Source organism: Labrus bergylta, chromosome 18 (assembly GCF_963930695.1).
Source record: "Labrus bergylta chromosome 18, fLabBer1.1, whole genome shotgun sequence".
Classification (NCBI taxonomy): domain Eukaryota; kingdom Metazoa; phylum Chordata; class Actinopteri; order Labriformes; family Labridae; genus Labrus; species Labrus bergylta.
Window position 1 is genome coordinate 17,755,562 of NC_089212.1, and position 14,706 is coordinate 17,770,267.

The 14,706-nt window shown below is 38.1% G+C and overlaps 1 protein-coding gene across 3 annotated transcripts in view; it reads left to right on the plus strand.

The window, feature by feature from the left end:
* LOC109977714 (adhesion G-protein coupled receptor F3) overlaps window positions 1–14,706 on the plus strand; it is a 24,651-nt gene continuing 9,945 nt past the window's right edge. Inside the window, exons 1-21 of one of the 3 annotated variants that reach the window (XM_020627416.3) lie at window positions 1–94; window positions 213–266; window positions 2,837–3,302; window positions 3,403–3,468; window positions 4,245–4,296; window positions 4,388–4,455; window positions 4,604–4,758; window positions 5,062–5,202; window positions 6,415–6,544; window positions 6,898–6,986; window positions 7,885–7,997; window positions 8,100–8,170; window positions 8,253–8,339; window positions 8,719–8,891; window positions 8,988–9,094; window positions 9,191–9,312; window positions 10,601–10,739; window positions 12,697–12,772; window positions 14,277–14,331; window positions 14,424–14,436; window positions 14,538–14,669. In XM_020627416.3, coding sequence (XP_020483072.2) covers window positions 2,955–3,302; window positions 3,403–3,468; window positions 4,245–4,296; window positions 4,388–4,455; window positions 4,604–4,758; window positions 5,062–5,202; window positions 6,415–6,544; window positions 6,898–6,986; window positions 7,885–7,997; window positions 8,100–8,170; window positions 8,253–8,339; window positions 8,719–8,891; window positions 8,988–9,094; window positions 9,191–9,312; window positions 10,601–10,739; window positions 12,697–12,772; window positions 14,277–14,331; window positions 14,424–14,436; window positions 14,538–14,669 — 2,137 coding nt within the window. In that variant the 5' untranslated portion in view covers window positions 1–94; window positions 213–266; window positions 2,837–2,954. Of the gene's footprint in view, window positions 95–212; window positions 267–1,841; window positions 2,138–2,836; window positions 3,303–3,402; window positions 3,469–4,244; window positions 4,297–4,387; window positions 4,456–4,603; window positions 4,772–5,061; window positions 5,203–6,414; window positions 6,545–6,897; window positions 6,987–7,884; window positions 7,998–8,099; window positions 8,171–8,252; window positions 8,340–8,718; window positions 8,892–8,987; window positions 9,095–9,190; window positions 9,313–10,600; window positions 10,740–12,696; window positions 12,773–14,276; window positions 14,332–14,423; window positions 14,437–14,537; window positions 14,670–14,706 lie in introns of those variants that run through there. The other 2 variants (XM_065966052.1, XM_020627421.2) reach the window with 2 other exon arrangements.

Sequence of the window (14,706 nt, forward strand, 5' to 3'; positions counted from 1 at the left end):
GTAAATTCAAAACAATTTGTGATCACATGGCGCAATGAACCGAGAGTTAAGCCAGACGGGTCGGTTACTCTAACGCTTTTGTCGACACTGCAGGGTAATTAATCTGAAGTGTAAACCCACTGTATTTCCATGAAAGTTGTTATTTGCCATTAAGATGTTGTAACAAGTCGTTGTAACGTAGCGTGGCCTTTTTTTTTAAATGTCGTGAGCAGAATGCTGCCTGCCCGGAGACTTACCCGGATGTCAAGACTCGCAGGCACGTAAAGGTGAGTTTCTGTCTGTGTCACTTAACGGAAGGTTGTTTGTTCAAAACTGTCTCTCCGAAACTTCATTACAGACAAGATGGTCGTATTTTTGATGACTCTTTTAATTATAATAATGATAATTATTTATTACAGAACTAATACACATTTTATGCGCAACGCAAATGTCAAAGTGCTACCAAAATAAAATCATAAATACACCAATTTAAAAGCAAACAAAAACCAATACGAGCAGGCAGAGTAAAGTATATAGTTTTTATAATGGAGAAAGTAATTTACCTTTATTCATATAGATAGATAGATAGATAATGTATTGATCCTGAGGGAAATTCAAAGCATCCAGTTGCAGGTTACAAAGACATGACATAAAACATTTGTTACAAATTAAGTCGCAAAAAAAAAAGCTGTAAAAACTGCCCCCCCCCCCCCATACATATATATTAACCCGAAAAAAAGATTTAAAGAATACCCCTAGATGAAACAAACTTAAACTGTGCAATTAAAAATAGATTTATACAAGAAATGTACACAACCCGTGCAGGGATAAAAAACAATATGTGTAATTTAAAGCAAGTACCTATAAACAGTTGAGGGGGAAAAAAATCTGTAATTAGACCTGAATATAAAAAATAAAAAAAGTGTTGACCTTCTGAAGTTGTGTTGTTTATATATGCACAGCAATGTTTTAAAAGCAGACAGTGCAGAGTTGTCATTCACAGTCTGATTAAGCAGCTTTAACCAGATATTTGATTGTCACCTATCTGTCCAACATCTGAACCAGAGATTCATTATCTGACTAATATAGCTAAAGTGACGCTAGCTGAGTCTTCACGTTCAGTAAGAAACAACTTTAATATCTCTCTACTCTTCCTTCCTGCATCACTTTCCTCCCAGTTAGTTTTATAGAGGCCTTATTGGACTTTGAGCTGCTTTGCATGGTTATGTTTATCGAAACAGAAATGCCCATCATTCTCTGCTTCCAGCCTCTGAAATATGTGGATTTGCTGGTTTTGCGTGTTTTATCATTTTTTTTCTTTTTGGACAAAGCAAGTCACTACATTGTGTTCTTGGAAATACAAGAGTGTCATTTTAAGTGATCTCTTCAATGAAGATTAAAAGGTCTTTTGCATTGAAGTAATAGAAAGTATTAACAATTTCTTGCTATTTCCTAGAGTGTGAAAACATCTCAATTTATTGTTCTGTCCAACTAACTGCCCAAATTAAAATATGTGTTTGTTTTTTCTATCACAAAGAAGAAGGAACGGCTGATTTTCATCACATTTAAGAAGCTGGAACCTGTTTAGCTCTTGTGTGAAAAATACCAAAATGACAATGCAAATCAAAATAGTAGCTTATAATCTTTTTTTCAATTTATTAAAGAAATAATTGTTTCTTTAATAACATTTTCTTCTTGGGAGGTTTATAATGCTCGAATTAACATCCATATGGGCTGAGACAAGAATAACCAATGCATGATCGGTGAAAGGATTTGAAAGTGATGTTACTCCTCTTGCCCATGGCTGGCAGTACTTTTAAAATCCTGCTCTATATTTTGCTTTTGACCTTAAGACCCGTCAGATAAGTTGCAGCTGTCTGTCTTCACGGTGCAGTATCAAAAGAAGACAGCAGATGGCAGAGTGGCAGCACAGCAGCTTCGTTTAGGTTACCAAACTGGGTCTCTTGTTATTTTTGGATCAGCAGACAGAAACAGGGGAAAGTTGACACAGAGGTTGAGAGACCTCGGGTTGTTTACACAGAGTGGAGGTTGTCTCGTGTAACAATGATCTTCTGCTTCAAACAAATCAGCTTAAGTAACGCACAGAAATATACAGAAGTTTTGAAAGAAGATCACGCGTCATTAAATGAAGGATGAGGTAAGGGGTTCATTTATGTGCCTGTAAAGAGAAAGGATTTCTTTATGATAAAGTATGAGGATATTTGTACATTGAAAATACTAAGCATACCAGCCATACTCAAGCCAGTCACACTATTTACAGAGGACTGGTATGGTATCCTTTATGAAACCTTTATAATGGTTCAGATCACTTCCTCATTGAGGCATCAAAAAACCAATTTTGAGGAATTTGGGGAGAAGTGGAAACAACACTTTAGATTACATTTGTTTATGTGCGTATATATATATATATATATATATATATATATATATATATATATATATACACGTGTGCATGTAAAAGCACCTAATACACTCATTTTTCATTTTCTATAACTAATCTAAATTTATTTTTAATTATCAAGAATTGCAGCCTGTCCAACTTTCACACATCTGTTTGCAATGTTTTCTTTTGTATTGAAATGTCGGTGAGCTTTTGGTTAAACATATGAATGAAGACTTTTTTTTTTTTTTTTTTTTTTTCTAAAGCTTCTGTATTTTTCAACACTTTATAGATCATTAATAAAACAGAGTTTGTATTGTTTAAACACCTTTTTATCAAAAAATAGGTGAATATGAACCTTAGTTACTATGTCTGTGTGTCTTTCATAAACACACACTGTTTTTTTGTTGTTGTTCTTTTTTAAATCAGTGTTTCTTCTTCTTTACTTCCTTCAAGGCTGCTGGACGCTCCTGACTGATGGATGTTGACAAAGACGTTTCCAGTCCGCCTGAATGTGCGTCTGCAGGAGAACCAAACCTCCTCCACCTGAAGCTCAGACTCAAAGACAATCACCATGGACCCGTCCAACCAGAAGCACTTCACGGTTGTTGACTATGTGATATTCGGGCTGCTGCTCGCCGCCTCGATGGCCATCGGGCTGTACCACGCCTTCTCAGGGGGTCGTCAACGCACCACACAGGAGTTCTTGATGGCAGACAGGAGCATGGGCTGTCTTCCTGTTTCTCTGTCGCTTATCGCTTCATTCCAGTCCGCCGTAGCGATCATTGGCGTGCCAGCGGAAATCTACACTCACGGTACTCAGTACTGGTTCATCGGCTGTGCCTATGTTCTGGGCCTTCTCATTCCTGCTCATGTTTTCATTCCAGTCTTGTACAGACTGCGGCTCTCTAGCGCTTACCAGGTTTGAAAGAACATTTGATTCATTGTTCAGTCGAGTTGGGTTAAAAAACATTCACATTAAGAGTTATCTGTCCTTCATGAATGCTTGTTTTGTCTCCCAGTATCTTGAGCTGCGTTTCAGCAAAGCAGTACGAATCTGTGGGACTTTGACCTTCATTTTTCAGACGGTGGGTGAAACACAAAAACCATGACTCACTCCATCATTTCAATTAAGAGTATTTGTTCTTGCAAATTATTATGTCATACCAGTGCTCCTCTTTTTAAACCAACGGAAAGGATGTCTTGGTTTGGAAGTTTTACATGTGTAAATGATAACTACTCTGCTTGAAGGAAGTGGTGACTCATTGTCTGATATGTAAACTTTATTTTAGACAGTAAATATAATAATATGTGAACCATTTTCATGGTTCAATGTGATTTAAGAAGCCTAAGCCAGCAGCCTCTTAGCTTAGCATACCAAATGAATTGAAAGCGAAATAAACGCTCCACAATCAGCCTACCAGCGCAGATAGTAACTCCCTGTTAACAGAATACAACTCATTTGTTTGACTAATAAAAAAGGGGTCTCAGAAATTGTCTTACAGGAGCAGTTGCCTATCCATACAGCCAGGCTAGCTGTTTCCAATTTAAAGCTAAGCTAAGCTAATCAGCAGCGGGTTCCAGCTTCATCCTCAGCCTACAGACATGAGTATGGAGATCCATGTGAATGATTCATTTCAGCAAAAAAAAAAACAATAAATACATTTATTGTACAAAGTCTCAATCTTCTTTTAATAACATAATTTAAGGTTTTAGAGAGTCAGTTGAGAAAAAAAAATAGTCCAATCATACAACAGTGCCTGAGAAATACAAATGATACAACTAATTATTGTTTTTCTCTTCTATATTGTATACACGTTATATTTAGTGGATAGGCTCTGATTTGTCTCTGAACTCGTTGCAGGTTATCTATATGGGAGTGTGTGTGTACACTCCTGCTTTTGCACTAAATGCAGGTATGCAAAGTTACTTTCTTTCTTTGACACACTCATTGGGCGAAGATGATATCTTTGGTTCATGTTCATGTGTTATTATATTTTCTTTCAGTCACTGGATTCGAATTATGGGGTGCAGTGCTGGCCACTGGACTAGTGTGCACATTGTACACAGCAATGGTGAGTTATCAAGAGGCAATGTTCACAAAGCTTAACCTCACGTTTTCATGTTTCTTTTTAAGCTTGTCTTAAAAACTAACTAACTAACTATTAACACATTGTTACACTTTGCTCTGTGAACAGTTAAACACACCATTTTTCATCACAGGGTGGTTTGAAGGCTGTCATCTGGACGGACGTCTTTCAGACTGTGGTGATGTTTGCAGGGCAGCTGGCCGTCATCGTGGTGGGGGTGCTGCAGAGCGGAGGAGTGTCTGAAGTGTGGAGGAAAGTCTGGGAAGGAAACCGCATATCTGGACTCGAGTGAGTCCACACGGTAGTTTTTGTTTTTTTTAGTTACGTCCCTGCGGTGTTGTGATTTAATGACGTTTTTTGTGGTATATTCAAGCAAGAATCAAGATGTATATTTTTATGCTGCAGTTATTGGAGATGTAAGCATCATCAATAATTACAGTTCTGTACACAATTCATCAAAGTTTGATATTTTAAAGTGAATCAGTTAATGCTATTATCACTGCTCTATATTCTTAAGAGTCCACTTTATTTCTTTCATCTTAGATTAATTGTTGAATTGTTGTCTGTCTGTGTTTTCTTCCGTATGTTCAGCCTAAACCCGGATCCCACAGAGAGGCACACCTTCTGGACTCTGGGGGTTGGCGGGATCTTCCTCATGCTGTCCCTGTACGGAGTAAACCAATCTCAAGTCCAAAGATATCTCAGCGCACGCACAGAGAAGGAGGCCGTCAGGTACACAAACTACAATTATTGTGGTGTGAAGCCATCAAATGTTGTTTTAGATAATTTTGTCTCCCAGAAGAAAATCCTTTAGAAGATCTTTTCCTCTTGCACCAACAGCAGGCAGACGTTTTGATTCAGGTTGATATATTTTAACATCTATTGATGAGCTGTATTGAGGACTTACATGCAGTACACTTTATGATTACCTGACTTTCCTTCCAGCGCCATCATCGAGCCAAATTGATCATTTATGCTAATATCATGGCCGTGTTATCGTTTGATGTTGAAAAATGAAAAAAGTCACAATTAATTATTCTGTAAATTCAGCTAACAACAATTTACACAGGCTGCATTGATCTCTTCCACACTTGTTGCTTTTTGTCCAAGGACAGGTGATTCAGTCATTGCCTAGCAACTAAAAAATGTGGCAACTGACAAGCTGACTTAAATGAAATATAAAAAAATATTGGTTTCAATAAAAAAGGCAGCCTGAGGACAACACATTTCACAAATAGCTATAAATATAATTTGGGCCTTGTCTTGTTTAAATGTAAAAATGCTTTGTTTATGTATAAAGGGATCCCTAACAAAATGGTTATATTAGATAATGTAAAAATATTGACTACATATTATTCTGACATTTTCATTGACTAGAGATCAGCAAATTCAAACCACAGCAGTGTCAAAGATAAGCGGTAAAAAGTAAAAATAAAACGATGATTACGTGTGGGGTACCCGCAGCCTAGCGGTTTGTGTGCGTTCCTCATGTGTAGAGGCTGAAGTCCTTTTAGAGCGGACGGCCCGGGTTTAAATCCAACCTGCGGCCCCTCTCCCGCATGTCCTCCTCACTTTCTCTCCCCCCAATTTCTGACTCTATCCACTGTCCTATCTGTAAAAATAAAAAAATAAAGGCATTAAAAGCCCCCCACACAATGATTTGCTACAACAAGGGGCATCGGATGACACGGGCCACATGAACGTAGGGTGTAGTCCTCGCGGTTCAGGGCCGTGGGTTCGAATCCGACCTCGGCCCATTGCTGCATGTCGCCCTCCCCTCTCTCCTCCCAACTTTTTCCTGTCTCTCTTCAGCTGTGCTATCTGATAAAAGCAAAAGGCCCCCCCCCCCCCCAAACATTTTTATTTTTTTATTTTTTTAATTCAATAACATGGCCTCACAAACATCCCCCGTTTACTGTGTTCTCTCTCTCTCTCTCTCTGCAGGTCGTGCTACATGGTGTTTCCCTCCCTGCAGCTGGCTCTGTCTTTGAGCTGCGTGATGGGACTGGTCATGTTTGCACGCTACTGTGGAGAGGATCACACAGACAAGCTGGGCCCCTCTTCACATGATGCAGTGAGTTTCAGTCTCATTTGAAGTCAAGAGTCATCTACATATTTATAAAAGGGAAACAAGGTTCCAGTTTTTATTTTGCAGTATTTCCTCCTTTCTTTATCTGATTTGATCTGCATGATGATAAAAGATGGTTAAATAAAGAGCCTCCAGGGCTCATAGACTAGATGCAACAGGAGGATTTGCATATTCTAGATCCCTCTTAGCACACTGAGCTCCACTGTAAAATGTCTGTGTGTGTGTGTTGATAGCTTGGATGATCTAATTTGCATACTGTTTATGGTAACTGAACTCTAATATACAAATGAAACTGAGGGTTCAAGGGAAATGTCTTAATCAAAGGCTTTATTCCACAGATGGTGTTATACTTTGTGATGGACATGCTGCAGGGTCTGCCTGGACTTCCTGGACTGTTTGTTGCGTGTTTATTCAGTGCTGCTCTCAGGTACGAGTCAGTGTTCTTGTAGGTGTTAGTCAACACGTCGATACCCAAATCCCTTCTGAGTCTTATCAGCTATCACACTTGGCTGCTTCCCCTCCTGGACTACTGATGCAGCACTTTATCAATCAGTTATTTGATACGTTATGAGGCTGTTCCAAGAGCCCATCATTTCTATTAGTGCCAACAAAAAACTCACAGTTATGACCACTCATAGTGTAGGGAGTGATTGTCTTTGACACTCTAATTCAGAAATCCAATGAAGTCCTTTTAATGTCAGGATTTATGTCGGCCCACTGCAGTTCAACTTTGCAGCCCCTTTGTGAGGCACACTTGACTTAAACCAATGCGCTCTGTAGCCTTAAAATTTGTGTATTCAGTTCGGAAAATATAGTATAACTTACTAATTTCACTACCAAATCTGCATAGTGAACCTTTAAAATAAACTCCAAAATCCATAAAATAATAATAAAAACTATGTATTAAACAAAAGAATGTAAAATTAGCCGATACAAAGCAAACGTGCTACTTGAAAATAATGATGATTAATAGCTAATATTCAAACCCACTCACTGCCTCCTGCCACACAACTGATCAGGTATAAATAATGAAACCACACCCAGGTGCAAATAGTGATCCAACACAAATAAGAAGTACGACATATTAAATTATGAACACAGGTCAAATACACAATATGGCTCCTACAGAGTGTAAACTGAATTATAAATGTTGAATGTAATTATTCATGTGAGTCCATGTTTGAATCACATGAAGAAGCTCTTGCTCCCTTCCTTCAGTTTGTGATAATTTGACAGAATAAGTGAATAAATGTACATTTGATGTTAACTCATGTGTTACAAAGATGTCCTTAATGACATGTTTCTGTTGTTTTTCTTCTGTTTAGCACCATCTCGTCCTCTTTCAACTCTTTGGCCACTGTCACAATGGAGGACCTCATCAAACCACATTTCCCCGCTATGACCGAAGCTAAAGCAACCCTGCTGTCCAAAGCCTTAGGTTATCTCTCTGAATAAACATCCACCACTCAAATACACAACACAGAGTTTCATAATAGTGATACATGAGTTCTAAAGTTTCACTTTGTGTCTCGTCAATAAGCTATGTTCTATGGGCTGCTGTGTCTGGCCATGGCCTATGTCACTCACCTGATGGGAGAGTCAGTCCTGCAGGTAAGCGACAGCTTGTGTGATTAAATCCTAAAGATCATGTTTTATTTCATTTGTACTGACGGATAATGTGTTTGGTCTGCAGGTGGCTCTAAAGATCTTCGGGATGGTGGGTGGTCCCGTTCTCGGTCTGTTTTGTCTCGGGATGTTCTTCCCCTCGGCTAACTCTACTGTAAGATTTGCTTTTTCACTCATAATAATAATAATAATGATTAAACTTACTGTCAATAACATAACGTTTAAAAAAAAATATATTATTTAATATTTTTGGAAAAAAATGATAAACTCAACAAAAATCAAAACCCCATAACCCAATCTGAAGATGCACACCTGCACTCACACACTCAATCAAGAATTGGATCAATCAATTGGATAGGAAAGCAAGAGTGATAGTAAATGGGGGAGAGAGAGTGGATGACATGCACCAAAGAGCGTCAGGATAAGAAGACAAACCTGTGACCAGTGTGGACTACAGTAGCTTCTGTCCATGGGCCGCCTGCTCTGAGCAAACCCTGACTAATTGCTGTTAGTTGTTTTCTTGTTGTGACCAGGGAGCCGTGGCAGGTTTGGGGGCGGGTCTGGCTCTGTCTTTCTGGGTCGGGATCGGGAGCATCGTCACTCGAAGCTCTGGTACGAGACCTCTTTCACCCACATGCAGAGCCATCCTGCTGTCTGACAACACAACGACTGCCATTCAGACTGCGCTCAGCAACGTCACTCTGAGGTATGAAGCACACAGACGGGCCCTTCTAGTCTTTTGTTTTGACTGCGATTATGTATGATTTATTTCAGGAGTTAATCGTCTCTGTTTGCTCTTTAGCCGACCGTCTGGACTGAAGAGGTTTTATTCGTTGTCCTACATGTGGTACAGTGCATTCAGCTGCTTCTCAGTCATCCTCACAGGTCTGATCATCAGCTTTATCACAGGTTGGTCACTTCTTATAAGCACACATGCTCTCATGAATACAGACATTTCTCTACAATCAATATTAGTCTCTATCTAAATGTATGTTTTCTTTTCAGGCCCTTTGAAAGAAGAGGATGTGACACCAGGAACTACCTATGCCCTGTTTGGGAAACTGTTTCGTTTTCTACCTGAACACATCAAAAAGCAGCTCTGCTGTGTGACTCCTACAGAACAGACGGTGAGTAAAATGGAGTTTATACACAGAAAGAGCGGGATGAATAAAACACAGTTTTGACTTAGAATCTAGGAAGTATGTAAGGGTAGTAGAGAGGAGTTCACGTTTGAAAACTCAGACGAAGGTAGCGTGGATCTACAGTTGCAACAAACAACACAGTGAAATGTGTGAAACAAGAATGTAGCAGGTGTCACACGAGCTGTGTCCACATTCAGGGTGAGCATCAATCGAAGGACCAAGCCTTCACAGCCTGCATCGACCGCTCAGGCTAAAGTGAATTGTGATGATGTAGTCTGTTTGTATCACCAGCTGTTGCCTCCCTTTTACCTTTTTGTTACTAAGCCCTCCTCATGTTGCCTAGCAACCTAGCCAATATATCTAGCATCACATAACTTAACCTTTCATTTTAAGTTTATTTGAGGTTTCAAGGCCTTTTTTGTTTTTTTTTTGACTTCAGTTGCTAAATATGATTTAAAAAAATAGATGAATTTGAAACACATGGAATTCATAGTAAAAAAGAAAAGTCCCAAAATAATGAGAAGTAAAAGAAATAAAACACACACAATTCTTGAACCGTAGGTAGTAGTGTTGTAGACAAGACCAAGACATTTAGGTTACCACTGTAACTTTTGCTGCTTTGCTAAAGTGCTCATGATGGATAGGCTGGGTCTTTGTAACATAACAATGAGTAAGGTCTTTTACCTGTTTTTTGTAACATAACAATGAGTAAGGTCTTTTTACCTGCTCTTTTGTAATGTTAACAGACAAAGAGTAAGGTATTTTACCTGCTTTTTGTAAAGTGTCTTGAGATAACACTTGTTATGAGTTGACGCTATACAAAATAAATTGAATTGAATTGAAGACTAAGACCATAAATATCACTTAAAAAAAATCATCATCTTGTGTGCAGCAGGTGAGGTATGTCCCTCACTTAGACAGTAATGACGTGGAAAAATAGCCTATCAGTGGTGGTCTTGACTGGTCTTGATTTGAAATCCAGAGTCCGCCCAGTCCAAAACAAAGACAAGACAAGACAAGACAAGTAAAAATGCTTTAGAATCCGAGATGAGACCTAGACCTATAAAAAAAGTGGTCTGGAGACCAGTCTGGAGACCAAGACTGATTTCGAGTACTACATGACTTGTAGGTAGAATACATCCAAAAATGTCCAGTTAAAAACAAACCAAAATGACCCTTTATACTCAAAAGACCTCGAGTTTTGAAGTTGTAGTTATGAATACTTAATGACATCGCTGAATATTATATTTGTATCTTTTCTATATTCTAACAGGCATCACTACAACAAATCCAGCTTCCACCACACAAAGAAGGCAATGGATTAGTGCCTCAATATGAAGACGGACAATCACCAGTGGAGACGGACGCTTTTCTTCCCGAGACCAACACACCTTCTGTGGAGTTTGAAACAGGTGTGTGAGATCTCAGCTCCGTGTCCGACTGGAAAGCTCTCTCCATGTCTTTATACGAAGCACTTGGACGATCAAAAGAGATTGTAGATTTGTTTTTGTCTTCTACTTTGTTTAGTGTAAATGTGCACTGTGAAAAGGCGTCGTCGACTTCAGGTGTATGGTCAGGTCAGGTGGACGCTGACTGACAGAATCATGCTCAAGCTGCACTCTTCTGTTTTTATGAGTACGATCAGTCATGTGAACTTAAGAACTAAAATCATAGGTGTTTATACTTTTCATTTCTATGCTTTATAGTGTGAATGTGTTTAAAAATGTTATTATTTTAGCACTACTGCAGCTTTCTGGACGGACCTGTCATGAGGAGATGCCTCACTGAGAATCAACGACTGAAATCTGTCCGCACAGCATGGAAAAAAAGACTTTTTATAAAGAAGATTAAAGTTGTTTTTTTTACTCATCTGTGCATTGTGTTCTGCTTTTTTAATCCTGTCACTTAAAAAAAAAACCATTTCAATCAAAAAATATATAAGTGGTTTTAAATAACACCTTATTTAAAGGGCACTGCACCCATTCAGAACAAGTATAAGGAATCAGTACTTGATTCATTTTGTTTTTCAAAACATTTATTTCTTCAATCTTGCTAATGGTAACTCCCTGTTAATGTATTTTTTGCCACTTTTACTTTGCTTCATGTTGCCCAGTACTGTGCTCCTGGTGGATTCATGTTGGGTCTATAATTAATATAACATCGAGCAGGCCCGCCTGCAGGAATGGCTGTGCCCCTAAAAGGCCCAGTTAATTTGGCCCCTCTCAGGATATGACTTAAACAACGTATGCATATTCATTCAGTACTTTTAGAGCTAGCCTCCTGGTCCCTCTGCCTGACTCCCAAGTTTGTTAAAAAGTTGTTGTTGTTGGGGTCAAATTCACCTGCCAGCTGGCGTCTTCTTTCTTTTCTGGCATCCTAACTTTGTTCAGGTCCTGAAATGGATGTACAGATTATGACATGACTGGCATAACTGTTAAATTCACTGTTCACTTGCTTCTAGCCTGAAATCCAAGAATCTTGGATTGGATTATTTTTTTCAGTTACATTATGATTCACCTGCTGCATATTGTGTGACGTCCTGCCCACCCTGAATGTGACTAAACACATAAACAAAGCTGTAAATATCATATGACCAGATTATTTTGAATGTGTTAGTTTATAGTATCATGTTTATTCAAATAGGATCCCAAACATGAAGTCTTACTTCACCAGGCTCTCATGTACAAAGCACACGTGCATTGCCATTTATTTTTGTTTCTTATTTAACCAGGTTGCTCCCATCGACATAAAAATCTCTTTACCAAAGGAGACCTGGCCGAGACAGACAGCAGCAAAAACACAAAAGTTACAGACATAGTTACAATTTACAAACACTAAAACATGCATTCAAAGACAGAACCATCTGAGTCACATCGAGCAGTAGAGCTAAAAGCATCGACATCCTATAGATTCTGCTTCCAAGTCTTTCATTTTTGAGTTAAAAACACTTAAGCACACCAGCTCCTTGAGTTTGAAGTCATTCTGCAATAGATTCCAGGCTGAGGGTGAAGAATACCCAAAGGCCCTTTTCCCAATTTCTGTCCTATTATCTGGGACGCCTGAAGAGGTCCTGAGAACGCATGGAGTACTGTCCGGTGCTTTTCTGCATGATGAAAATACAAAGTGTGGATGTGATTCTCAAGGACTCATGGTAGGCTCCAAGACAACGAGTATGTCACATTACACATATGAGAACATAAGCCTGAATATGTGCTTTGTCTCTGCAGTTTTGAAAGTCAAATTAGGTCCATGTCGCAGCTTTTTTGCTTTGTACTTTGCATGAACCTGCAGTAAACTGTATAAGTGACTGTTGATGAACTGTCGTCGAGAACGCCTCACGGTCTCATTTTGCCTCGTAAACTTCAACAGCTCCATCAGAGTGCTGCAGTCATTTGAGGGCACAGACGGGCGGGGATGGTTCACTGATCCAAACGCTGGAGAACAGGTGAGATTACTTTTATTTATTGATTTATTTATATTGGATTAGACAGTTAGCTGTTACCCTGTTCCTGGTGGGGTCCATACAATAGATAAAAGAGACAACAAAAAAACAATATCAGTCAAATACTCAACATTAATAAAGAATGAAAATATAATCACAAATGAAACAAGGATTAATACAATTCTTAATACATTAATTAATACAATTTTTTCTTCCTTAGTCAATCAAATATCATTCACATACAAGATGAACACACGTAGAACAAACTGATTTCTTTTTTTTGATAACTGTGTTACTTATTATGAAACTCCTCTTATTAGTGATCTGGTTAAATAGTGTCACTTCATTCCAGTTTAACGTCACGCTATAGGCCACATGACGCTCTCTCGACAGGGTAATAGGCTCATCCTGTGTCAAAATGATTTATCTTATTTGTGTATGTAAATTGGTTTAATTTGATAAAATATGATGTCATGTTTTCCTTTAAAACGTGTACAAAGTATCTTAATCTAAGACCGGGACATACTGTACGTCAGGCATTAAGTTTGATGGAACAAATGAATGCTTTTGTTAAAAAAATAGTGAGGCTGTTTTAAACAGTAGGCCTATAGAAGATTTTGAAGGCTATTTTCCCTTTTTGTTGTTGATCTCTGATATTTACAGTAGATCAATCATATTTACTAGAATTCACTTTTATTTAAAGGGCCGATAGATGCGATAGGATCAGAATATCCGTTAACAGGACAAACACACTTTGTGGCTCAATAAACTGGTGAAAATTTAAAAAATAACTAAAAATAACAGTGAGGGAATATTGAAAATTCTGGAAATAAATTCCTTTACAAGAAATACCTTCACCAATGTGTTCATAAAGGTGTCTTATAACAAATCGACTCAACTCCTGTAGGAAAATCCACAAGTACTGCTCATAGTTGGGGTACCCAGGACCTTATTGGTGAAAAATTAATTAAAAAATGTTCACCTCTCCCTGTTTTATGTAAAATCCACTCCTTGGTGGAAAAACAGCCAGGCACACTTTTACAGGTAAATGTGATCTGATCAGATTGGTCAAATATTTGATCTAGTTCCCTGACTAAATGAGGATGATTTTGCATTTGATGTTCATAAACAAAAGTCTTTCCTCTTATGAAACTGTAATGAGGGTTATACTGTTCTATAACATTTTGAGCATAAGAAAAATCAGGCAAGAATGATGGTCTCGTAGCAACACTATAAAACGTGAATTATTCAATGTTTACTTTAATGTGACTGTAAACAGATTTAACGACCGAGTACATTTAATGGACTTTATTTGTACAGGGATTACAACTGTTTCTATGGGTATAAATATGACATTTGTTCTTTTTACAGTGTTTTATTAGAATCTTCTCTTCTTATCATTCATTAAACGTTCTTTATAACACATTTTAAAGACTATGAGGAATGCTCAAAGATGCTTACAATAAGGCCAATAAAAGTGACTTCTTATGTGGCTGATTATTCGCAGGATCAGGATGTGGACTTTTATTTTGCTTTACATCCTGGGACTAAACCTCTGTCAGGTAATGCAAAGATTTCACAAAAACCTTCAAACTTAAATCCAATCTAAACATGAATCAATTTTAAGATAAATTATTTTCTCTGTATTTTACAGACTACTGGCCAAGGTAAAGTTATCAGTATTCTGAGTTTAACACAGATAATGTTTATGTGACTTTGTACAATGCATTGAATGTAACTTTGTGTGTATTTTTTCATTTGTGTGTAGACCGCTCAACACAAATGTATTATGTGAAAATAAAAATAGAGTGGAGTGCAATCCCGAACATCACAAATACACTGAAAACCTTTGTGAGCCAAAGTCAAGATGTGAAAGTTGACGAACTTCAGATAACAACAAGTAAACTCTTTTATACATATTCTATATATTAATGTAA